This window comes from Microcaecilia unicolor, chromosome 4, assembly GCF_901765095.1.
Source record: "Microcaecilia unicolor chromosome 4, aMicUni1.1, whole genome shotgun sequence".
In the NCBI taxonomy this organism is placed as follows: Eukaryota; Metazoa; Chordata; class Amphibia; order Gymnophiona; family Siphonopidae; genus Microcaecilia; species Microcaecilia unicolor.
The window spans coordinates 363,052,115-363,079,182 of NC_044034.1; the positions used below are offsets into that span (position 1 = coordinate 363,052,115).

A 27,068-nucleotide genomic window follows, 5' to 3' on the forward strand; every position below is an offset into this window, starting at 1 on the left:
ATGTCAGCCCCTTCCATCTTCAGTTTACACCCTCAAAACCAATACCCAGAGCAATAAAAAACGTACAAATGAGATGGCAGAGCCCGTTTTTGTAACATATGCCAAATGCATTCTGTGGTACCTTAAGAGCAAGTGCTTCATAAGTACATAAGTATTGCCATACTGGGAAAGACCAAAGGTCCATCGAGCCCAGCATCCTGTTTCCAACAGTGGCCAATCCAGGTCACAAGTACCTGGCTGAACCCCAAAGAGTAGCAACATTCCATTCAGAATCCCCAGTACATAAGCATTGCCATACTGGGAAAGACCAAAGGTCTGTTTCCAACAGTGGCCAATCCAGGTCACAAGTACCTGGCTGAACCCCAAAGAGTAGCAACATTCCATGTAGAACCCCAAAGAGTAGCAAGATTCCATTCAGAATCCCCAGTACATAAGTATTGCCATACTGGGAAAGACCAAAGGTCCATCAAGCCCAGCATCCTGTTTCCAACAGTGGCCAATACAGGTCACAAGTACCTGGCAGAACACCAAAGAGTAGCAACATTCCATGTAGAACCCCAAAGAGTAGCAAGATTCCATGTAGAACCCCAAAGAGTAGCAAGATTCCATTCAGAATCCCCAGTACATAAGTATTGCCATACTGGGAAAGACCAAAGGTCCATCGAGCCCAGCATCCTGTTTCCAACAGTGGCCAATCCAGGTCACAAGTACCTGGCAGAAACCCAAAGAATAGCAAGATTCTAGAATTCTAAAGAATAACAAGATTCCATGCAGAATTTGAAAGTGTATAGCAACATTCCATTTAGAACCCTACAGAGTAGCAAGATTCCATTCAGAATCCTAAGTACATAAGTGTTGCCATACTGGGACAGACCGAAGGTCCATCGTGCCCAGCATCCTGTTTCCAACAGTGGCCAATCCAGGTCACAAGTACCTGGCAGAAACCCAAAGAATAGCAACATTCCATGTAGAACCCCAAAGAGTAGCAACATTCCATGTAGAACCCCAAAGAGTAGCAAGATTCCATTCAGAATCCCCAGTACATAAGTATTGCCATACTGGGAAAGACCAAAGGTCCATCGAGCCTAGCATCCTGTTTCCAACAGTGGCCAATCCAGGTCACAAGTACCTGGCTGAACCCCAAAGAGTAGCAACATTCCATGTAGAACCCCAAAGAGTAGCAAGATTCCATTCAGAATCCCCAGTACATAAGTATTGCCATACTGGGAAAGACCAAAGGTCCATCGAGCCCAGCATCCTGTTTCCAACAGTGGCCAATCCAGGTCACAAGTACCTGGCTGAACCCCAAAGAGTAGCAACATTCCATGTAGAACCCCAAAGAGTAGCAAGATTCCATTCAGAATCCCCAGTACATAAGTATTGCCATACTGGGAAAGACCAAAGGTCCATCGAGCCCAGCATCCTGTTTCCAACAGTGGCCAATCCAGGTCACAAGTACCTGGCAGAAACCCAAAGAATAGCAAGATTCTAGAATTCTAAAGAATAACAAGATTCCATGCAGAATTTGAAAGTGTATAGCAACATTCCATTTAGAACCCTACAGAGTAGCAAGATTCCATTCAGAATCCTAAGTACATAAGTGTTGCCATACTGGGACAGACCGAAGGTCCATCGTGCCCAGCATCCTGTTTCCAACAGTGGCCAATCCAGGTCACAAGTACCTGGCAGAAACCCAAAGAATAGCAACATTCCATGTAGAACCCCAAAGAGTAGCAACATTCCATGTAGAACCCCAAAGAGTAGCAAGATTCCATTCAGAATCCCCAGTACATAAGTATTGCCATACTGGGAAAGACCAAAGGTCCATCGAGCCTAGCATCCTGTTTCCAACAGTGGCCAATCCAGGTCACAAGTACCTGGCTGAACCCCAAAGAGTAGCAACATTCCATGTAGAACCCCAAAGAGTAGCAAGATTCCATTCAGAATCCCCAGTACATAAGTATTGCCATACTGGGAAAGACCAAAGGTCCATCGAGCCCAGCATCCTGTTTCCAACAGTGGCCAATCCAGGTCACAAGTACCTGGCTGAACCCCAAAGAGTAGCAACATTCCATGTAGAACCCCAAAGAGTAGCAAGATTCCATTCAGAATCCCCAGTACATAAGTATTGCCATACTGGGAAAGACCAAAGGTCTGTTTCCAACAGTGGCCAATCCAGGTCACAAGTACCTGGCAGAAACCCAAAGAGTAGCAACATTCCATGTAGAACCCCAAAGAGTAGCAAGATTCTAGAATTCTAAAGAATAACACGATTCCATGCAGAATTTGAAAGTGTATAGCAACATTCCATTTAGAACCCTACAGAGTACCAAGATTCCATTCAGAATCCTAAGTACATAAGTATTGCCATACTGGGAAAGACCAAAGGTCCATCAAGCCCAGCATCCTGTTTCCAACAGTGGCCAATCCAGGTCACAAGTACCTGGCTGAACCCCAAAGAGTAGCAACATTCCATGTAGAACCCCAAAGAGTAGCAAGATTCCATTCAGAATCCCCAGTACATAAGTATTGCCATACTGGGAAAGATCAAAGGTCCATCGAGCCCAGCATCCTGTTTCCAACAGTGGCCAATCCAGGTCACAAGTACCTGGCTGAACCCCAAAGAGTAGCAACATTCCATGTAGAATCCCAAGATTCTAGAATTCTAAAGAATAACAAGATTCCATGCAGAATTTCAAAGTGTATAGCAACATTCCATTTAGAACCCTAAAGAGTAGCAAGATTCCATTCACAATCCCCAGTACATAAGTATTGCCATACTGGGAAAGACCAAAGGTCTGTTTCCAACAGTGGCCAATCCAGGTCACAAATACCCGGCAAGATCCCAAAAATGTACAAAACATTTTATACTGCTTATCCCAGAAATAGTGGATTTTCCCCAAGTCCATTTAATAACGATCTATGGACTTTTCCTTTAGGAAGCCGACCAAACCTTTTTTAAACTCCGCTAAGCTAACCGTCTTTACCACATTCTCTGGCAATGACGTTCAGTGAAGAAATATGTTCTCCGATTCGTTTTAAATTTACTACATTGTAGCTTCATCGCATGCCCCCTAGTCCTAGTATTTTTGGAAAGCGTAAACAGACGCTTCACATCTACCCGTTCAACTCCACTCATTATTTTATAGACCTCTATCATATCTCCCCTCGGCCGCCTTTTCTCCAAGCTGAAGAGCCCTAGCCGCTTTAGGCTTTTCTCATAGGGAAGTCGTCCCATCCCCTTTATCATTTTCGTCGCCCTTCTCGGCACCTTCCTTCACATGGGACCCAGTCCTACGGCAAAAATACTCGCAGGGCCCAGTTCCTTATGCAGTTTGGTTATGCATGTCATCTAGCCCATAACTTGGATGACTTTACCTGGTCCTTTTTTTCTTACAACCAAGCCACAAAAATGTGCCCTAAATGACCAGATGACCACCGGAGGGAATCGGGGATGACCTCCCCTTACTCCCCCAGTGGTCACTAACCCCCTTCCACCCTCAAAAAACAAATTAAAAAAAAACTTTTTTCCAGCCTCTATGCCAGCCTCAAATATCATACCCAGCTCCATGACAGCAGTATGCAGGTCCCTGGAACAGTGTTAGTGGGTGAAGGGCACTTCAGGCAGGCAGACCCAGGTCCATCCCCCCCCCCCCCCCCCCCACCTACTACACTTGTGGTGGTAAATGTGAAACCTTCAAAACCCACCAGAAATCCACATCTAGGTGCCCCCCTTCACCCATAAGGGCTATGGTAGTGGTGTACAGTTGTGGGGAGTGGGTTGGGGGGGGGGGTTGGGGGCTCAGCACACAAGGTAAGGTAGATATGCACCTGGGAGCAATTTATGAAGTCCACTGCAGTGCCCCCTAGGGTGCCCGGTTGGTGTCTTGGCATGTCAGGGGGACCAGTGCACTACGAATGCTGGCTCCTCCCATGACCAAAGGGCTTGCATTTGGTCATTTCTGAGATGGGCATCCTCGGTTTCCATTATCGCCGAAAATCGGGGATGACCATCTCTAAGGACGACCACCTCTAAAGTCGACCTAAATTTCGCTATTTGGGCGTCCCCGACCGTATTATCGAAATGAAAAATGGACGCCCATTTTGTTTCGATAATATGGGTTTCCCCACCCCTTCGCCGGGACGTCCTGCGAGGACGTCCTCAGGAAAACTTGGGCGCCCCTTTCGATTATGCCCCTCTAAGTGTACTCTGCCGGCAAAGTACACGCCATCAATTCATAGCACGACTCGAATCCTGCCGTTTACGACCTAAAAAGTAGGCGACGCTTGATAGAATTATCCCCGGTGTGTCCCCGTGTATTTTACAAAATACGTGAGGAAATCGCAACCCCGCCTCTGCTCCAACCGCTGCAATGAGTTGAATGCATTTTTGGTATCGGCAAAGGTTACGCTCCTGAAGAAGCTTTAAGTGAAATGGAGGTATATTTTCAAAGCACTTAGCCTTCCAAAGTTCCATAGAAACCTATGGAACTTTGGAAGGCTAAGTGCTTTGAAAATATGCCTAACAGTGTCCTAACTTCATTGTTTTATCATTGAAAAAAAAATATGAATATAAATAATTACAAGGAGGTTTTTTTTAAGACTAATGAGGAAGCCTACTCAGCGGAAAGTTCGTCATTGAAATAAGGCAGTTTGCTGAGCTTCTGAAGCCTTTTTCCTCCTTTTTTGAGTAAATGTTTAGAACAAGTGCTTAGTGAAATACAGTGAAACTTGCGTTCGTTGAACGTTGGAATACCAATTAAGAGGATGCCAGACTGCTCAGACGTCACTGGAAGGTCAAGTTGCTGAAGGGGAGAAGCAATGTGATAACGGGCTTGTTAGTTACATGCAGAGGCGTAGCTAGGTGGGGCCATGGGGGCATGGGCACCCTCACAAATTTAGCCCTGGCTCCCTTTACTTTCGACCCTCCCCCGCCACTTTTGACCCCCCCCCCCCTCCCTCCCGCCACCGCCAGGTACATTTGCTGGCGGGGGTCCTGACTCCTGACGTCAGGACTCACAGAAACAGATCAGCAAACGCACCGGAGACTGGCGCTGAATAAGACTTTGGCTGGCGGGGGTTGGGGACTCCAGCCAGCAAAGGTACCTGGCAACGGTGGGGGGGGGGTGTCGAAAGTGATGGGGGAGGGTCGGCAGCGGGCTAAACTGTGCCCCCCCCACCTCAGGCTCTGGACCCCCCCTCCCGCCAAGGTCTGGCTACGCCCCTGGTTACACAGTCAGTCCGAACACTGAGCCACTGTTTTCCGCCCTGGACTTGTGCAAATGAGACCCCAAGGGTCACCTCTATCGCCCGCTATGCCTAGCTTAGAATATATCTGCAGATTGTTATACCCAAAGGAGGCAAATGTCTAAGGGCCCTTTTTACGAAGCTGTGGCAAAAGGAGGCTTTGACGCACGCCGAGGCCTCCCTTTTACCGCAGCAGATAAAAGACAGGTCTTTGGTATTTTCAGGAAATGGCCACGCGGCAAATGAAGCACTTGCCACACGGCTATTTCAGGGGGGGGGGCACTTACTGCCACCCATTGAGGTGGTGGTAAGGGCTCACGCGCTAACCCAGCAGTAACCGGGCAGTTTTTTTGTGGCGCCAGATACGACATGCGCTGGGGGTGGAAACTACCGCTGGACTGCAGCAGTAGCCTGGCGGTACTTCCCTTTTCGCCCCCGCGTTGGGTTTACCAATGGCTTTGTAAAAGGACCCCTAAATGATCACCTCCACTGAGGTGCCCCAGCGCGGCACAGTTGCTGCTGCCTTTTCTACGACGGCATCACCACGCACAGATTCCATTACAGGATTACTAATGTAATCCAGTATCGGTGCGGCTAAAGCAGCCATTGACGGTGTAAATGTGGGTATGTAAGATGCAGTAAGGGCGGGCATGTGTGACCGACTGTATTCGGCGACAATCCTCCCCCGTTTAAATGTCCCCTTGCACTTACGGGCTCTGCCCCTTGCGCACACATTACAGAATGGCGTTTAGGTGGTTTTGCCGTCACTTGCTTGCATGCTCAGAACTAGATTCTGTAAATGTATTTATTTATTTATTTATCCATGACATTTATACCCCACGTTAGCCCGAAACAGACTCAAGTTCAATGTGGCTTCCAAACAAACAATACAATGAATAATAATAATAATGTACAGAATATAACACAAATTACAATAAATTCAAGAAACAAATTAATACACATGCAGTAAATAACCAGGGATTTAGACTATCTCGAGCACAAACAAATAATTAAAGGTTGATAGGTGAGAGCATAATCAGGCACCCAAATCTGGGTGTCGGAAAAGACGTGCGCTGAGCGCTATGCTATCAACGCCGCTCTGAGTTGGGCGCTGTTTATAGAACAGAGCATAGGGCCAGGATTGGAGCCCAACTTCTGGGTGCAAAGATTTGCACCAGCTGAAACCTGATACAAATCCCTGCGTATAAATCAGGCGCCGATTCCTCCCAAATTCTAAAGTACTGTGCATCTTAAATGAATTACCCTATCTGCCTTTGCTCCTCCTATGGCCGCAACCCCTTTCAGTCACACGATTTGCACTCGCATCGTTACAGAATGCGTGGCAAGATGCGCATGCAAATCCAAACGGCTGCCAATCAATACTAGCAATTCACTGTTAGCGCCCAATTATCGGAATTCATGGGCTCCTTACTCAATTAAATTGTGCGTGCAACTTTTAGCGCCATATATAGAATCCGGCAGTACACGTACCCTTAGGGCTAGATTCTATATATGGCGCCCGAAAAACGTGCGCGGTAAAAAAAATACACCTAGGTGTATTCTCTACTACTACTACTACTTAACATTTCTAGAGCGCTACTAGGGTTACGAATTAACAGTGCTGATTAGCTAGTTAACCAATGAAGTTAGGCACTTTGATTTCTACACGGAAATTAAAGCATGATATATAGACTTTAGTGGTTAGCCATGAAAGTGACATATTTGGTACACTTATGCGCTCGAGTGGCATATTAACATGGGCACCTTGTTACAGAAATGCCCTTCAAAATCTGTGCTGTTCAGAACCCAGGAGAATCCGCAGAAGCAGAGAACTCAAGCGTCCCACGGGACAGTACGAAAGACAATAAAAAGGTGAGGGATGGCCCACGGGTACCGGAGACACTCGAGTAAAAAAACTTTTATTGATAAAAAGACTCGACACAACCTTGTGTTTCGGCCACTAGGCCTGCATCAGGAGTCTGCAGGAGTCGCTGAGTTTTATCCTAACTGACACGTTTGTTTATAACCAAAAGGTCTTTTTCAAGACCAATCTGTACCTTAACCACATCAAGACATTTGCTGTTTCTCTGTCTAATACAGACTCCTGATGCAGGCCTAGTGGTCGAAACACAACGTTGTGTCAAGTCTATTTATCAATAAAAGTTTTATTTTACTCACGAACGAGTGTCTCTGGTCCATCCCCCACCTTTTTATTGTCTTTTGTGCTATTCAGAACCCCACACCTTCGCAACCCCCCACAAATTTCTAACCTCTGTCTTTGTCCTTTTCGTCAATGGCAGCAGCATCTTCCAGAGCGGAGGCCTTCGTTTTCTTTTCACTAGTTCCTTTCACGTGCTCCCAGTCTACCTGTGTGAATTTGGAGCCCTCGGAGTCTTTGGCAGTGGCGTGGCCCTCACGTTCTTTCATTTCCAGCTCACAGAAGCGCATCATGGCACGCTAGAGAGAGAGCAGACATGAAATCTGGCGGGAAAAGCCTCTTGGTCTTCCTCCCCCTACCCTAAAAAGCATTTTTCAAAGGCCAACTCTGTTCCAAACCCAGCACGGGTCGCTTAAGATTATTTACTGTCACAGCGGCAAAGTAGTCAAACACGCAAGCTTTACGCATCTGAATGCAGAACGCCACCGATCTTTCCTAGACAAATACATACAAACGATGAAATGTGCTCAGGAAAATAAAAGGAAAAACAAAATAAAACAAAACAAAAAAACAAAAAAAAACCAGAACTGCACAAGGAATTCATAAAGATCATGGCGGCCCACAGCCTTCCTTTGGCGGACTTGGGAATTAAATTATACTCAAAGCTTTATATAAGATGCTAGTAATAAAAATGTGAAGAACTGACCTCGCCGTGAGCAGCGGAGAGATATAAAATATTGTCCTCTTGTAATCCTTCCATCTATGTAATTAAAATGGGCACTCGATGGATCATTTGCATCCAGATTTAGCAGCACAAACCACTTTTTTTTTCTTAACAGTACAATACAATTTGGTTTGACTTTACTACATATAATATAACAGCTCATAGGAAAAGTCCCATCATTTTATCATGGCACCTTTGATGTCATTACTAAAGTGTTTAAAAAGGCAAGATGTATCTACAGCATCAATACATCACTTAACAGAAAACAAATTGCATTTAATCCGCTGACTGTCGTTACCACCCACGGGCAGGTCTGCATTTAAACAACACAGTTCACATAAGTGTGTGATGCCATGTTGTGGTCACTTTAAAAAAGTACCCTCTTAATCCCAAATTTCCTCGTGCAGAGTTAATTTTTAACTCTAATGCATTCTTTTATCCCCTGGGGCCTGCATTGTTAAAGGTTTGCGCCCAGATGGTGCCAGTTGCAAACAGGGAGATTTTTTTTTTTTAACGGATATATCTGGGGTAAGCATCACTGCAAAACTAATGCAAACGTTTAAAGAAATCAGCTCCGAAGTTTCTCTTAGACGTGAGCTTTTGTTTTCTTCACACTCCCTCTCCCTTCCCTCCCACCCCTTCCCTCCCTCCCCTCCCGCCATTTTTATGCATGGATTACACACAGCCACACCCACCTGCAGTGCCCGCTGCTCCCGGCTCAGCTGGCTGGAGTCGGCATACAGCTCCGTCGTGACGCACTTGAACTGGTCACCCACATAGCCGGCAGAGTTGGCAATACGCTTGGCCAGTTTGGACGAGCGACTTTTTGGGAACTTTCCGTGCAGCAGGTTCAAGTCCTCGGCTCGGTCCTTAGGGAGAGTATTGCCACTCTCAGTGTTCCCCAGACGGAAGTGCAGGCTGTCTTCTGGGGCCTTAGCGAAGGGTAGGGCTGGAGCGGTGTGGCCTGGGCCTGGCTCCTGGAGGGCCAAGATGTCCACCCTGACACTGGGTGCTTCAGGGAGCTCAGCCTTGGGCCAGCAATCTTCTTCCCTGTGGGTCTTTGCAGGCTCCCACTGGTCACTTTTGCTGATACTTTTGCTTTGGTGTGGTTTCAGGGTCCTGTCAGTTGTCACTACCTCAAAACTGAGTTTAGGGCTGGGCTCCAGTAACCTGTTCCTCGCTGCAGGATCTTCGTAACGGAGCCTCTCCTGTGACCGAGATCTCCTCTCCGACTTCTCATCTTTACCAACGTCCAGCGCTGCAGGGGGTAGCATGGGATAGACCATGCCTAGGGCATCCTGGTATGATGTCATATAATCCCCTCTGGTTGGCAGACCATACGGAATGCCGGGTTTTGGAGCCAGGGGGCCTGGAAAGAGACTGCCATTGGGAAGCAAGGCCGGATGAGGGTACACGGGCCCTTTGCCATGCAAGGACAGGTGACTCAGAGCCAGTGTGTCGGCGGGCATGGTATAGGGCAGGAAACTCCGTGGATAGTGCAAGGCCGGTGATCGGAAGGTCTCTGTATGCGGCAGGAAGAGGGAGGTAGGCGGGAGACCATTCTCACTGGCTTTAAAAGCCGAATCCACACTGCTGACTTTAGTCCCTTTACCGCTGTGCCTGGCAGACGTGGCTGGGGCTTGGCCCGTCGGCTGGATGACGGACGCATTGCTGCTCTCTGCCAGGTTCTGGCTCATCTTGAAGGACTCTGGGTTCGAGTTAGGAGCAGGAGAAGCAGAGGCCGGGCGACCCGTACTTGCAACCGGCCCCACCTTATTACCAATGGCCCCATCTGTATTCCCCATCCTGGGGCAGGAGGAGCTTCTCTGTTGCGGTACCACCCGGTCCAGGGCTTTATTTTTCAGTGGCATCATCTTGCTGTCCTCGTTGGTAGCAGGTCCGGGAACAACCCAGGAAGAGGAAGCCGTGCTAATGATTTCGGGTCTGTAGATAACACAGCCGTTCCCCAACGGCGATACAGCTTCCTTCTGAGCATCCCTTCCGGGTACAGCTAAACCACTTGCGGTCCTGCTATGGACCGGTTTATTCATAGTGTCCGACTTCAGTGTTTCTCCATCTGTAACTTTCGAGGACAAGTCCAGAGGCTTGTCCGGAACGTCTTTGGCAGGGGTCTGCTTTTCCAGTACAGGGGGTGACCTGTTGTCCTTCCTCTCTTGAACTGGTTTTCTCAGGTGCATCAACACAGGTTGTGCACTTTCACCACCATCGTGCCCTTTATGAAATTTGCCGCCCGGCATTCTTGCGTGAGGAAAGTCATTCGTCAGGCTCATGTACGGCATCGAGAGGGTGACTGGGGGGGGGAGGGGGCGACGCCGACATCCTGGGAAGGTGTTTGTGAAAGTCTGAGTAGGTGTCTCCAATCGGAGTAGACAAATGATCGCGAAGAGAGGACCTGGGTGAATGGGGAAGCAAGAGAGCCGGGTCGGCTGAAATAGTACTGGGTGGCTTGGTGCAGGGGCCTCTGGGCTGTTTGCTGTTCTGGATATGCGGATAGGCGTGGGGGTCCATTGGGTTTCCGTGGCCGATGCCCATCTTCCAGGCCAAGTTCTTGTCTGCACAGTGAACCAGAGGAGGAAGTGTCGGAGCACTCGAGATCCTCATCGGCGAGGCCAAAGGTGACACAATGTGAGGGGCGACGTAGTGGGGAGGGACGTATAACAAACCATCGCCGTTGGTACACACGGATGAGTAAGCCAAGTGCTGCGGCAAACTGTAGGATTGCTGAGGTAGCAGTGGTTTAAACATGTTCATGGAATATTTAGTCGGCGACTCGATAAAGGGGTACATGGCTGGCGTTGCGCCCTCCATAAAGGGATGCATCCAGGGAAGCCGCAGGTAACTAGCACCGTTGACGTTAAGAGAGTTTTGCTTATCACTTAGACTTCTGTCCAAGCCCAGCGCGTCGCCCGAGGGTTTCTGTATCGCAGCAGGAGGTTTATAGATGGTGCTGAAGCCATTCAGGGTTTTCCCTGTGATAGGGGAGGTGTCTATTGTTTCCGCGGGACTGGATTTGAACTGTATATCTGGATTCCTCTCCGGAGTAAAGCCCAGGCCAGCGGTCTCCCGTCCTTTCTCTGAACCGAGGCCACACAGACTGGAATAGACGATGCTGTTCGGAACCGAGATCCCTTCTCGCAGAAGGCCTGCGTTGTCCATGCTCAGAGCCGCCAGGCTGTCCATCTGATGTGCCGTTGCTGCGTCCACCTGCGTAGAATGAGACAGATTTCCTCGTGTTACTGCTTACAAAATAAAGGCTGGTATAATAAACAATCATTTATTTTTTATATACACCACGCGGAGGAGCATTTTCAATACGATGTCTAAGGCCGAATTTTGGACGTTTTGCACGAAAGGTCCAAAATCCGAACAGGAAAGAAGGTCATTTTCAAAAAAGAAAAACATCTATCTTTTTCTTTCAAAAATACTGTTTCGAACAAGGTTTTGTGCTACGGACGTTTTGTTTTTTGATCCATTTTCAAAAAGAAAATGAGTAAGTGCAAAATATAGAGATTCAAGCCATTGGGGTGTAGAAGGAACCAGCATTTTTAGCAGACTGGTCCTCCAGACATCCCACGAGAGCAATGGGGTACCCTAGAGGGCACATCATCAAAATGCTCCCAGGTACACATCTCACCTTTACTCCCTTATCTTGTCCCGATTCCTCCATAACCTACCCAAAGCACACTGTCCTCCACTGTACAACACTTATGGGTGAAGGGGGCACCTATGTATGGGTACAGTAGGGTTTTGGTGACTTTCAGCCTTATTTTCGAAAGTGATGGGCACCCATATTTCGACCCAAATCGGGAGATGGGCGCCCATCTCACAAAGGCACCCAAATCGGTATAATCGAAAGCCGATTTTGGGCGTCTTCAACTGCACTCAGTCACGGGAACGAACAAAGCTGACGGGGGGGCGTGTCAGAGGCATGGTGAAGGCGGGACAGGGGCATGTTTATCGGCCGATAATCGGAAAAAAAAGGGCGACAGAAGCGAGAATTTGGGTCGCTTTTGCTGGACCCTTTTTTTTCACGACCCAAGTCCCAAAAAAGTGCCCCAACTGGCCAGGTGACCACCGGAGGGAATCAGGGATGACCTCCCCTGACTCCCCCAGTGGTCACTAACCCCCTCCCACCACAAAAAAAGAACTTTAAAAACTTTTTTTTTCCAGCCTGTATGCCAACCTCAAATGTCATACCCAGCTCCCTGACAGCCGTATGCAGGTCCCTTGGAGCAGTTGTTAGTGGGTGCAGTGGACGTCAGGCAGGCGGACCCAGGCCCATCCCCCCCTACCTGTTCCACTTGTGCTGGTTAATGCTGAGCCCTCCAAAAAACCCCAAAACCCACTGTACCCACATGTAGGTGCCCCCCTGCGCCCCTTAGGGCTATGGTAATGGTGTAGACTTGTGGGCAGTGGGGTTTTAGGGGGGATTTGGGGGGCTCAGCACACAAGGGAAGGGTGCTATGCACCTGGGAGCTATTTTAATTTTTTTTTTAATTTGTAAAAGTGCCCCCTAGGGTGCCCAGTTAGTGTCCTGGCACGTGAGGGGGACCAGTGCACTACGAATCCTGGCCCCTCCCACGACCCAGTGCTCTTGGATTTGTTCGTTTTTGAGCTGGGCGCCTTCGGGTTCCATTATCGCTGAAAACCGATAGCGCCCAGCTCAAAAACGCCCTAATCCTAGGCATTTGCCCCGCACAACCCGTATTATCGAAAAAAAAAATGGGCACCCATCTTTTTTTCGAAAATACGGTTTGTCCCACCCCCTTCGCATGGCCGCCCATGGAGATTATGCCCCTCTTTGGGTCACAGTTTCCACCACAAGTGTGAAAGGGCAAGGGAGACAGGGTCCCGAATCCCTCCCACTCCAAAGTGCATTGCACCGACCACTACACTGCTCCAGGGACCTGGCTTTAACAACTGAGGCTGTCATAGAGGCTGGTAAGTCATATCTTTATTCACATTTTTGGGAGGGGGTCAGTGACCACTGAGGGGGGGGGGGGTATTGAAGGTCACACCTGATTCCCTCCTGCGGTCATTAAGGGCACCTTTTTGTGCCTTATTCATTCTGAAAACAGGTCTAGACCAAAACATCTTAGATTTAGTCCTGGACGATTCTGTTTTATTCCGCTGTAAAATGTGTTGCGCACGTCCTAATCCCGCCTTTGAAACGTCCCTGAAATACCCCCCCTCGAGATCTGGATGAACTGCAGATGAATTGCATAAACCTCTGCAAAACAGGTTTTGAAAATACCGATTTGGACGTTTTGAGAAGAAAAACATCCAAATGCCACTTTACAGTGGAGTTCCGAGGGGCGCTGACAACCGGGGTGGATCGTCAATGCGCCCCGCCCCCCCCCCCCCGGGTGCAGCGCCCACCCCCCCATGCAGCGCGACCCCCCCCGGCGAACGGACACCCCCCACCCCGGCAAAAGAACCCCCCCCAGGTGCACGCCGCTGGGGGGGGGGGTGCCGCGCGCCGGTCAGCGTCGTTGGTTTCCAACGCTCCCTCTGCCCCGGAACAGGTTCCTGTTCCGGGGCAGAGGGAGCGTTGGAAACCAACGACGCTGACCGGCGCACGGCACCCCCCCAGCGGCGTGTACCCGGGGCGAACCGCCCCCACCGCCCCCCCCCCCCCCCCTTGGTATGCCACTGCTGCTTTATGACACTTTTTGGACGTTTTTCTCTTTTGAAAATGAGCCCCTTAATCAACTAAATGGTTTATAAAAAAAAACCATACATAACAACACTGTATAAAACATAACATACACTCACTTATATACACAATCACAGATCAATTCATATTATACGAAAGGATAAAATGCAGCCACAAACTGTGTTTTAATAGGTTTCTTAAATTTCAATATACTTGGACAACCCAGATAGAAGATCACAGTAACTTGGTTCTAATTATAACGTTTGATTTCTTCTGGGTTAGCAGCTTGTCCTGGGTTCAGGATTTTTTTTTTTTTTTTTTTTTTTACATCTCAGTATTATATTGAAACCCTTGTTTTTCTTTTTCTTATTTGCTCTTATCATGCAATAAACTTAAATAAAGAATAAATAAATTGAATAATTAAATAAACTTTTTAACGTGCAGTGCTCAGTATCACCTATTACAACAGAGAAGGGCTGTTCTTAGTAATAATGTGTGCCGGACATCATAGCACTGCTGCCACGTTAAAAAGTTTATTTAATTATTCAATTTATTTATTCTTTATATAAGTTTATTGCACGATAAGAGCAAATAAGAAAAAGAAAAACAAGGGTTTCAATAGGATACTGAGATCTAATTATAACATGCCAAAGGCATGGGAGAAAGACCTGTGGAATCATGACAGACACTTCAGAAGCATCGCCATGTGGAAATAGTGACAGTTACATGGGTGGATCACACGTGTGTGAAATGGTGATTTCAGACGGTGGCGTATTTATTCCAGGTGCTTGTGTTGCGTATGCCCCCTCCGTCAGATCGTACCCCCCCCCCCCCACACACACACACACACCCCTGCCCATGCCTTAAAATCATCTCCCTCCAGTCTTCACTTGGGCTGCAGCAGTACCACTCACAGGCTGCCTTTAGGCTTCCTCTGTGAACCATCCCGCCCAGGGTTGCCAGATGGGAAAAATTTTCCCCGCCCAAGGTCAAACCCCCGCCTCTGACATCATCAACCCCGCCCCTGACGACTTTAACCCCGCTTCTGTCTTTAACCCCGCCTCTGACGTCGCCGCAGACATCATTAACCCCACCCCCGATGTCGCATCCGTCATTAACCCTGTCCCGACGTCATTAACCCAGCCCCCTCCGACATCATTAACCCCACCTCCGCGTGGGCTTCTATTGGACCAAATTGGACCAATAGAAGCCCCGGAAAAGCACCCAAACCCGCACCGCGGCCGCGAAAAAGCCGCCCAATTTTCTGCAACCCGCAGCCATCAAAAATTCTCCCGCAGTGGCTCGCAGAGAGGAGCCCAATTGTACGGGAAACCCGCAGCCCTGGCAACACTAGTCCCGCCCCTTCTGACGCAACTTCCTGTTTTGTGAAGGGCGGGACAGCTCACAGAGAAAGCAATATTCGAGCAAAGACTGGAACACAGCAGGTGATTTTAAGATACCAGAAGGGCCTTGGGCAGGGGGCGGAGCACATCCTCTGTTAAAAATTTCTGCCTATGCCACTGATTTCAAAAAAGATGTCATCTACATGTGGAGATCCATACCACACACAGATACCACTGTGGTTTGTGTGTGGTTCGGACAGGACAAAGCTCCATTAGTGTATTTTCCATAATACATGCACACGGGAAAAAATTCCTTCGTTCTTTTGCGCCATCTCAGAGATACATACAGATTTTTAAAAACTGACTGTTACAACCAAAGCTTTACCTGATGGATTAAGCAGCTAATTCTCCTTAAACCCCATTGTTTATTTCCTTGCCCAACGTTTAAAGAAAAATTGAAGCCTCACTATTTAATTGGCGGTGGATATAGGCATATGTTAGTAAAATGGGACAAGTTGTGGAAGTGACCCCATTGAAATATGAGGTCATTTTGTTTTGAAGCCCCTTATACACCGTCTCTTCAGTGTCTGAGCTTATAACATTCATAATACAGAGCACTTCGCTCTGAAGTCTAACAACAAGAGTCGAACTTATTAATGCTTCTAGGAAGGGTTTTAATGGCATGGGAAAACGATGACACCAATGATATTTTTATAAACACTGACAGCTGCTGGATAACTTAAACCTGGATATTCGGTCCATGTAAGCTGCAGTGCCTGGAAGTCTGTGGGCATGGCCGATATTGCGATATTGGTAACCATCCTGCATAAGTAACCGGGTCAAGCTTTAACTAGGGCTGCACGATAATCGCGATTAACGCCACAATCAACGCATTAATTATTCGCCGCGATTTACAATGTTAATAGTGATTAATAATTCATCGCATGTAACCCACCTTCTTCCTCCCTCATGCTCCCCTCTGCACAGTCCAGCATCTCTCCCTCCCCTCTCAATCCTGCCCGCAGCTCTCTCTCAAGTCCCCCACCCCCACCCACCCAGTATATCTTTTGAAAAGCAAGTTTTCAACGACGTAGTCAAAGGCTGCCTATGGCCTGCACTGGGTCTTTCCTTCTGACCAATTTCACCCCTTCTGATGCAACTTCCTCTTTTTGGAGGGGCAGCACAGATCAGCAGGAAAGGCCCAGTGGAGGCCGCAGGCAGCCCTCGAGTACAGCAGCCGCTGGTGCTGCAGGGCCAATGACTTGCATGCTTTTCAAAAGGTGCACCGGGGGGGGGGGGGGGGGGGGGACACACTTCAGAGAGCCATGGACTGGGCAGGAGGGGGAGGAGGGATTTGAGAGAAAGCCGTGGGCGGATCCGGGAAGGGAGGAAAAGATGCTTGCAGCAGACCAAGAGGGGAGGGAGGGAATTGAGAGACGCGGCAGGGTGCTTGGGGTGTGCCAGCATTGGTGGCTGGAGGTATGCCACTGACCCTCACTCCTGAGGCAGTACCAAGAGGAAGGGGGCATCTTTGGCAGTGGATTTCTTCAATTGGTGGGCCTTTGGCATCCCCACCAGCAGAGGTACGATACCTAATGCAGAGGAGGGGAGAGAAAATGTATGCCCCCCCCCCCCCAACTGACTGCTGGCTATGCCTCTGCCTTTAATTGCATGATTAAACATTTTAAATCGAAATGCCGCCCTAGTTAGAACCAGGGGCGTAGCTATGTGGGGTCACGGGGGCATGGGCCCCCGTAGATTTGGCCCTGGCTTCCTGCCGCCAACCCCTTCGACCCCACCCTCTCGCCGCCGCTGTCGGGTACCTTTTTTGTGGCAACCCCTGCCAGCCGAAGTCCTTTTCTCCGGCGCGGCTGCGTTGCTGATCTGCAAGGGCAGGCTTCTGTTTCTATGAGTCTGACGTCCTGCGCAGGACGTCAGACTCACAGAAACAGAAGCCTGCCCTTGCAGATCAGCAACAAGGCCGCGCCGGAGAAGAGGACTTCGGCTGGCGGGGGTACTCGGCGGCAGCAAGAAGAGGGGGTCGAAAGGGGTGGCGCCGGGGGGGGGTCAAAGGTGGTGGTGGTTGCGGCGGGAGGGGGAATAAAAAATGGCGTCAGGGGATTAAAAATGACGGGACGGGGGCGGCGGTGCCGGTGGGGGCTAAAATGTGCCCCCTCACCTCAGGCTCTGGACCCCCCTCCCGCCGAAGTCTGGCTATGCCCATGTCCGCACAACTCCTGGCTCTAAGCAAACCCCAACCTAGACTGCCTGGATACCTGCCGCTGAATAACCCCTCCTGACCCACTTAAGAGTGTTTTAACTGGGCAGGAGCTTTTCCTGCCTGAATAAATCATTTTGAATAACGTGTCCAATATTCTTACTTTTAAACAAACCATATGGAAAATGTTCTAAAACATTTGCCTTCTTCCAGGTGAAAATTCATTCGCTAAAGAATAATGTATGGGCAGAAACAGATTAACATTTCCCTTGCACTGAATGTGACTATGGACCAGTGCTGTAATGCTGGATTCTGCGTAACACAGACAAACAGGAATGTGCACAGAAAAAAAAGCCTTATTCTGCTTTCTCCAAACAGAGGCAGGCTCCAGCTTTATCAGTTATTTTCTATTTGATCACTGGTACTCAGTTCATGTTTATTTCTGCAGCGCCAGGCGTCCCGGAACAAAAGAGAACAAAATGAACTTAGCAGAGAGATTTGATTCCAAAACGCTATGAAAAACTTACCATACTGTGACCACGATTGGTTTCCTCCCTCACTTCCAGTCTACTTTTCTGAGCTTCCCCATCATTAATGGGAATTTTCCTAGAAAACAAAACATTTGGCGTATTTTAAGATGTTTCCTGTGCAGGGAAATGGAAGGTGTTTTGGGTTTTCTGCAGGCTGGTGGCGTAAAACCAAAACGTGTCCTGCTTATAACAGATCAGATCTCTGCAGGAAAAGTGTACGTTTTTTGCCAATCATGAATTGGATATATTAAGGCAAAAGGTCTTGTAATTAGCGGGGGGGGGGGGGGGAGGGGGAGCTTCATTTATAAATACAGCACAGACAGTGGAAACACTAGGCCTCATTTACTAAGATTTGTAATAAGGGCAAATTCTATAAAGGGGAAGCTATCTTTAGACTATTCTCAACCCAGTCCTCAGGGTTCACCCAGCCAGTCAGGTTTTCAGGATATACAGGAGAGAGATTCACATATCAAAGTCTCTCCTGCACATTCATTGTGGATATCCTGAAAACCTGAATAGCTGGATTCGCCCCGAGGACTGGGTTGAGAAACACTGCTCTAAAGTGTTGACCAGACCAGTGGGGTTCCCAAGCCTGGTCCTGGAGGAATCTCAGCCAGTCAGGTTTTCAGGATATCCACAATGGATATTCATGAAAGAGATTTGCATGCACTGCCTCCAAATCTCTCTCATGAATATTCATTGTGGATATCCTGGAAACCCGACTGGCTGCGGTGCCTCCAGGACCAGGTTTGGGAACCACTGGACTAGCCAGTCAAGTTTTCAGAATCATCACAAGGAATATGCATTAGAGAGATTTGCATATAATGAGTCACTGCTACATGACGATTTATCTCGTGTATGTTCGCTGTGGTAATCCTGAAAACCCAACCAGCTTTGCGTGCCTCCGTCACAGGACTGAGAAGCAGGTGCTCTTAATCCAGTCCTTGGGACCCACCTAGCCAGTCAGGTTTTCAGGATACCCACACTGAATATGCATGAGATAAGTTTGCATGCACTGCCTCCACTGTATGCAAATCTTATCTCATGCATATTCATTGTGGGTATCCTGAAAACCTGACTGACTACGTGTGTGTCCCAAGGACTGCTGCGTACTTTCCTTTATAGCAGGGGTGGGCAACCACAGTTCTCAAGGGCCACTACCCAGTCGGGTTTTCCAGATTTCCACAATGATTATGAATGAGATTGATTTGCATGTACTGCTTCCACTGTATGCAAATAGATCCCATGCATATTCATTGTGTGGAAATCTGGAAAACCCGACTGGTTGTGGCCCTTGAGCAGTGGCGTAGCCAGTATGGGGCCACGGGGGCCTGGGCCCCCATAGATTTGGCCCATGGACCCCCTGCCGATGACCCTCTCGACCCCCCCTCCCGCCGCCAACCCGCCGTCGCCTACCTTTGCTGCAGGGAGACCGAGCCGAGGTCCTCTTCTTCCCAATCCCGCACAAGGCTTCGTTCTAGTCTAGACTAGAACCAAGCCTTGCAAAGCTTCGTTCTGTTTCTGCGAGTCTGACTACTGCACGTTGTATGTGCAGGACCTCAGACTAGAACCAAGCCTTGCAAGGCTTCGTTCTGTTTCTGCGAGTCTGACGTCCTGCACGACCTCAGACTAGAACCAAGCCTTGCAAGGCTTCGTTCTGTTTCTGCGAGTCTGACGTCCTGCACGTTGAATGTGCAGGACCTCAGACTAGAACCAAGCCTTGCAAAGCTTCGTTCTGTTTCTGCGAGTCTGACGTACTGCACGTTGTATGTGCAGGACCTCAGACTAGAACCAAGCCTTGCAAGGCTTCGTTCTGTTTCTGCGAGTCTGACTACTGCACGTTGTATGTGCAGGACCTCAGACTAGAACCAAGCCTTGCAAGGCTTCGTTCTGTTTCTGCGAGTCTGACGTCCTGCACGTTGAATGTGCAGGACCTCAGACTAGAACCAAGCCTTGCAAGGCTTCGTTCTGTTTCTGCGAGTCTGATGTCCTGCACGACCTCAGACTAGAATCAAGCCTTGCAAGGCTTTGTTCTGTTTCTGCGAATCTGATGTCCTGCACGACCTCAGACTAGAACCAAGCCTTGCAAGGCTTCGTTCTGTTTCTGCGAGTCTGACGTCCTGCACGACCTCAGACTAGAACCAAGCCTTGCAAGGCTTCGTTCTGTTTCTGCGAGTCTGACGTCCTGCACGTTGAATGTGCAGGACCTCAGACTAGAACCAAGCCTTGCAAAGCTTCGTTCTGTTTCTGCGAGTCTGACGTACTGCACGTTGTATGTGCAGGACCTCAGACTAGAACCAAGCCTTGCAAGGCTTCGTTCTGTTTCTGCGAGTCTGACTACTGCACGTTGTATGTGCAGGACCTCAGACTAGAACCAAGCCTTGCAAGGCTTCGTTCTGTTTCTGCGAGTCTGACGTCCTGCACGTTGAATGTGCAGGACCTCAGACTAGAACCAAGCCTTGCAAGGCTTCGTTCTGTTTCTGCGAGTCTGATGTCCTGCACGACCTCAGACTAGAATCAAGCCTTGCAAGGCTTTGTTCTGTTTCTGCGAATCTGATGTCCTGCACGACCTCAGACTAGAACCAAGCCTTGCAAGGCTTCGTTCTGTTTCTGCGAGTCTGATGTCCTGCACGTTGTATGTGCAGGACCTCAGACTAGAATCAAGCCTTGCAAGGCTTCGTTCTGTTTCTGCGAGTCTGACGTCCTGTACGACCTCAGACTAGAACCAAGCCTTGCAAGGCTTCGTTCTGTTTCTGCGAGTCTGACATCCTGCACGTTGTATGTGCAGGACAGACTAGAACCAAGCCTTGCAAGGCTTCATTCTGCTTCTGCGAGTCTGACATCCTGCACGTTGTACGTGCAGGACGTCAGACTAGAACGAAGCCTTGTGCGGGATTGGGAAGAAGAGGACCTTGGCTCGGCTGGTGGGGGTTGGGGCCCCCCGCCAGCAAAGGTAGGCGACGGCGGGTTGGCGGCGGGAGGGGGGGTCAAGAGGGTCATCGGCATGGGGGGGGGCTAAAATCTGCCCCCTCACCTCGGGCTCTGGACCCCCCTCCTGCCGAAGTCTGCCTACACCCCTGCCCTTGAGGAATGTGGTTGCCCACCCCTGATTTACAGAACACTAGCGAGACAGCAGATATGCACACATATCATTTAGGCATGATCACGATAACAAGTATAAAATCTATATTTTGGGGGGGAGGGGAATTCTGTATAGGGGGCCCAATGTCAGGCGCCAGGATGATGCGTGCTAAGTGTAAATTCTATAAAGGCAGTTCTGCGTCGATCTGTCTTTAGTTTGTCATTTTTGTACCTAACTTTAGACCAAGGTTGTCCCAACCTCGATCCTCGAGGGCAACAATCCAGTCAGGTTTTCCGGATTTCCCCAATGAATATACATGCGATCTATTTGCATGCACTGCCTCCATTGTATGCAAATAGATCTCATGCATATTCATTGGGGAAATCCTGAAGACCCGGCGAGGGCTGAGATTGGAAACTCCTGCTTTAGACCACAGGCTGGCGTAAATGTTGGAAATTAAGGATTTTATAACTCCGCCCATAAATCCTAAGAATGCCCATGGCCCTCCCTTGGCCACACCCCCTTCGGAGTAGCGCATGAGATGAATTAGGTGCGCAGGTTATAGAACGGGGCACAAGAGCAGTAATTAACGCCAATTACTAACTGTTATTTCCAATTTAGCAATTACTTTACGTGTGTATCTGTGTTCCGCACCCAAAATTTCATGCCAACTTTGGGTGACCTATACTGAATTTGGGAGCATGTGTGTAACTGTGTACCCCCACCCTCAAACTAACGTGCCCACTGCATTTACACGCGTGTGCACAGAATACATATGTCTATGCCAATATTCTGCTCATTTCCTCTTTACAGAATTCACTCCAATACGGGTTAAAAGTCTTAGTAAATCAACTGCTTGGGTTTTGGTCACTTTTAAGGCTATTTTGAGACGTTCGTGTGTCTTAACAACCTAAAACGCTAGTTTTCAGCAGGGTTTAGAACTGCAGGACGGCCACAGGGAATTTCAGAGTTTTCCTCTGTTCTGCTGCTCAGCTACTCCTTGTTCTGGAGCTATTAGCATTGAGCAAGAATTATGCGCTGGATCCAGCTTCCCAAACGCCAGGGATAAAATGGCTGACATAGGCAAGAAGAGTCAACTGCAATCAGCCAGCATTTCACTGCCTTTACCTGACTGCTCAGAAATTGCTTAATAGAGGCCACCGTAATTAAATCTCGGCCTTCCTGACAGCTGTAGCGAGGGGAGCTGGGCCTTTCTTCCAAGAAGCGAGGCAGAAAGAGCTGTGTCTTGGTGCTGGCCTGTGCCAGCTGGGTACGGCTGGGGTTTGCTCAGATCCCATGCCAAAAGCAGTGAGGGCACGAAGTTAATCGCTCACTTTTTTGCGGCATGAAGACAAGCAGCAGACTTCTTAGGGGTGTGAACTGATGTGTGTGTAGAGGCATCGCAGGCCCCTCAGGCTTTTGGAAAGAAATGAGCAGAACGGGGGATCAGTACCTGTCCTCGGTGATGCCGCAGACGCGGACCCTGTCAGCGCTCACCCAGCTGTGTACATTGCCATACAGGGGGCTTGCAGAAAGCATGATGTCCGGCTAAGATTACAGCTCGCCTTCTTCAAGAGGCCTGTGCTATTCGAATCGGAAAAAAACAAAACAAAAAACAGAAGTTGAAGATTGAAAACATGTACAGAGAGAGCACAGGGGGTGGATCGGGGCTAGGCCTAAACAGCAAGGGGCTGGAGCAGATCTACCCCCCCTCCCCCAGCAAGAAGAGCTAGTCACTAATCCCACTTACTCTTCCCACGCATCTCATCAACAATCCTCAAGCAGGACCTGCTTATTACAGGGGATCTGTGAAGAGCTACCAACACCTGGTTGCACTATAGAAATGTTACTGTGGAAAAAAAAAAAAAAAACCACCACCCAACTGACGGTTGCACCCATAAAGAAATCCCTTTAAGTAAGGAACAAACAGAAGCCGTGAGGAGCTGCCAGCCACAGCACTTCCAATGCCCAGGGCCCTGCCCGGCTCCCGCTGTACCCAGCTGCCAGTAAACACTAGGTTGGCAAAGCGTGCCCGCTTTGTGGGATTTTGCAACAAACCCTGGCTTCTAGGACCGGGGGGGGGGGGGGGGAGTTGGTTTCAGTAATTCAATGCCGGCAACTCGCCAGGGTGGGAGCAAAGAACTCATTAGCCGAGGCTCTCCGGCCTTTGCAGGAAAAGCAGGTGAAAAGTTCAGCTCCGGGAGGGGGGGACACTACCTCCCCCTCCCCCCTTTTTTATTTTGTGAGATTTCCTTGCCTGGCTCCTTGCGCATTAAATTCTAGTTTGTTGCATGAGTGGATTGTCGGGCCACGCTGCGCTTTCTGGCAGGGATTAGCGCTGTGCTCCATTTATTTCAGTGCAAGCTTTTAATTGCCCGGTGGAGGTGGCCTCCTGCTGTTAAATGCTGGGTTAATAAGCCAAGGGGGTGGGATGGGGAAAGACCAATGCACCTCTGGCGCTGGAAAATGAGATGGCCCTCTCTCCACTAGCTCCTAAGCCTGATGCTTTAAAACACGCAGGGATGATAAACATTTGACCACAGAAAGCAGACGAGCCTGGGCTGCCCAGGATGACCTGCCTCCTGGAAATTAAAATTGATACAGTCTTCGACCCTGTTTTGCTACAAGATTATTTTTTTTTGAGGGGGGTGGGGGGGAGATCTCAGAGGCGCTGCCACTTTTCTCAGGGTGGTCTGACCGTGTCCTCTTGGCAGGAATCCAGTCCGTGTGTTTGAAATCCGTGGGTGTTAATGTGAGGCATGTCACACTGTAAGTTCGAGCTGTATAAGAGGGGTGGGGTGAGGCCTCAGACCTTCTTGGCAGGCAGGCAAATACGACGGCGAGTTGTGCCTTGAACACTAAGCGCACATTTATTCGATTAATAAGGACGATAACGCGTGTGTTCACGAGGTTATAGGTTTTGTGAAAATGTGTGTGGTGTGTTACAAATGTATAGGATACCAACAGTACGTGTGATATAATCGAGATTAATTAAAACCCCACGGAGGAGGGGAATAAAAGACCAGGCTTTTGCCAGTACAAAGACGTCTGTCAAGCTTTCCCTTGAGAGGGTCCAGATGCAGTCAGCATTTTCCCCATAGGCCCAAAACAGGAAAACCCCTTTCCTACATCTGGCCCTTAAAAAATTTTTTTTTTTTTTAAATAAAGGCGGAATTACAATTAATCAGTGCGTTTTTTCTAGCAAAAAAAGGTGCCGGTAACTCAAATGCCAGGCCACCCTTCAAGGGTGGGGTGATGACTGAGGGACCCACCCCACAACGGCCAGGTCCCCTGCAACCAGTCACAGAATCTACGAAAAGGAAGAATTGGTGTGTACAGCCTGAGCTCTTTCATTAAAACTTGGGAACCATGGGTCAATTTTAGCAGACAATAGAAAAGGTGCCGGTACTCAGTACCCCCCCAAGTACCCCCCCCTCAAAAAAAAGCCCTGCAATTAATACTTAATAGGAGCTCTGCCTGGTTCCGAATGTGTCATTTAACCCCCCCCCCCCCCCAAAGTAACGATCTGTGAATTAAAGGATGTAGATCCCCCGTCATTCGCGATGAGGTAATGCAAAGTGCACGGGTTGCTCTTAATCACTGCGTCCACGTCACGGAGAGAGGGTTAAAATCAAAAAAGCACATTAACAACAATCAAAGCCGTCCACGCCCAGAGTCTATATATAGCTGCTGCGGGCAAGCCCGGACCGAGGCCCTGCGATCGAGCTGGGGCTGGCGATGCCCCTCCTGCCCCCCCCCCCCCCCCCCCGATCTCCCTAATCCGGGCCCTGACCTGCGTTTTTTTCACTTCGTTTTCTTGCCCGGAGCCCCAGGGCGAGGGAGGCTGCAGCGCTCGTGTGTCCTTGCAGAAAGCCGATCGCTGCTGTCTCCCTGCCAAAGTAGCAAAGAGGTGTCTTGGGGGGGGGGGATGGGGGGGAGGCGTCTCTCCGTAAATATTTCGCTGCACATATTTTGGGTAATCTTCCGCCGGCATGCTGAACTTTTTGTGAACTGTTTAGAAGTGGATGGAGGTCTGTTGAACAAACAGCGGCGCCAATGCCAGGCAGTATTTTACACTTTAACTCTTTAGGTGCCGCTTCCTCCTCCTCTCTAGCTTGTATATACAGTAATGACAAAGAGAGAGGGAAATGGGACTCGATGTACCGCCTTTTCTGTGGTTTTTGCAACTACATTCAAGGTGGTTTACATGGTATGTACGGGTACTAATTTGTACCTGGGGCAAAAGGAGGGTTAGGTGACTTGCCCAGAGTCACAAGGAGCTGCAGTGGGAATTGAACCCAGTTCCCCTGGATCAAAGTCTGCTGCACTAACCACAAGAGCTGGGATTCTGGAATGTTGCTACTCTTTGAGATTCTAAATGGAATCTTGTCACTCTTTAGGATTCCAGAATCTTGCTATTCTACATAGAATGTTGCCACAATTTGAGATTCTGCATGGAATCTTGTTAATAGGATTTGATATACCACCTTTCTTATTTTGTACCTGGGCCAATGGAGGATTAAGTGACTTGCCCAGAGTCACAAGGAGCTGCAGTGGGAATTGAACCCACTTCCCCAGGATCAACATTCACTGCATTAACCACTAGGCTACTCCTCCATTCTTCTGTTTGGGATTCCGGAATCTTGCTGTTCTTAAGACTGTGCCTGGAATCTTGTTAATGGAACTTAATATTCTGCCTTTCTGTGGTGTTTGCAACTACATTCAAAGCGGTTTACATATATACAGGTACTTAGCTGTACCTGGGGCAATGGAGGGTTACGTGACTTGCCCAGAGTCACAAGGAGCTGCAGTGGGAATTGAACCCAGGATCAAAATCCTATGCACTAACCACTAGGCTTGGATTCTGGAATGTTGCTACTCTTTGATTGTGCATGGAATCTTGCTAATGGGATTTGATATACCACCTTTCTTATTTTGTACCTGGGCCAATGGAGGGTTAAGTGACTTGCCCAAAGTCACAAGGAGCTGCAGTGGGAAATGAACCCAGTTCCCCAGGATCAACGTTCACTGCATTAACCACTAGGCTACTCCTCCATTCTTCTGTTTGGGATTCCGGAATCTTGCTATTCTTTGGGGTTCTACATGGAACGTTGCTATTCTTAAGTCTGTGCCTGGAATCTTGGGACTTGATATTCTGCCTTTCTGTGGTTTTTGCAACTACATTCAAAGCGGTTTACATATATACAAGTACTTATTTGTACCTGGGGCAATGGAGGGTTAAGTGACTTGCCCAGAGTCACAAGGAGCTGCAGTGGGAATTGAACTCAGTTCCCCAGGATCAAAGTCCACTGCACTAACCACTAGGCTACTCCTCAACTCATTCCACCAATAAGAGCCAATCTCATCAGTGATGTCACAATGGATTGCCTCACTTCTGATATTGTGATGTCATAAGGGAAAGGGAAATGGGACTTGATATACTGCCTTTCTGAGGTTTTTGCAACTACATTCAAAGCGGTTTACATTGTATATACAGGTACTTATTTGTACCTGGGGCAATGGAGGATTAAGTGACTTGCCCAGAGTCACAAGGGGCTGCAGTGGGAATCAAACCTAGTTCCCCAAGATCAAAGTCTGCTGCCCATTTCGGAGGCTCATCAGCTTCACTTCACGTCACCCTTCCTGTTTACTACCTACTCCATCTGTTAAGTAATGTAAAAAATACTCCCCCGCCGCCGCCCCCAAATTCTTCCCTACACTACTGAGAGAAGGTGGGTCAGAGCAGCAGACCTTTCCCCACAGACCACAGACCTTGCAGTTCCCCTCCAGCACCAAGGCCCCGATGCTCAAAACTCAGGCACTAGTCCGAATAGCATGTAAAAATACCACCACGGAACAGCGGAGAACAGCAATGCACTAAAGCTCAATGCTAATGAGATGCAAATATAGGTGTGGTCATAACTTGAGCATTAGGGCGTTTGGACTGAGGATTGTGCTTGCTGCATGCGCAGTAGGTTACTTGCTAAACTTGGCTCGTGTGCACCTGCGCTTGGTGAATGTTGGTAAAAATACTAGGACTAAGGGGCATGTGATGAAGCTACAAAGTAGTAAATTTAAAACGAATCCGA

At 48.8% G+C, this 27,068-nt stretch overlaps 1 protein-coding gene across 1 annotated transcript in view; it reads right to left on the reverse strand.

Annotated features, from left to right (window-relative positions):
* The window catches only part of BCOR (BCL6 corepressor), a 119,839-nt gene that overhangs the window by 59,613 nt on the left and 33,158 nt on the right, over positions 1 to 27,068 (reverse strand). The window contains 6 exon segments of the mRNA XM_030202338.1: positions 7,518 to 7,704; positions 8,112 to 8,165; positions 8,825 to 10,447; positions 10,449 to 11,354; positions 17,895 to 17,973; positions 22,433 to 22,563. Coding sequence (XP_030058198.1) covers positions 7,518 to 7,704; positions 8,112 to 8,165; positions 8,825 to 10,447; positions 10,449 to 11,354; positions 17,895 to 17,973; positions 22,433 to 22,518 — 2,935 coding nt within the window. The 5' untranslated portion in view covers positions 22,519 to 22,563.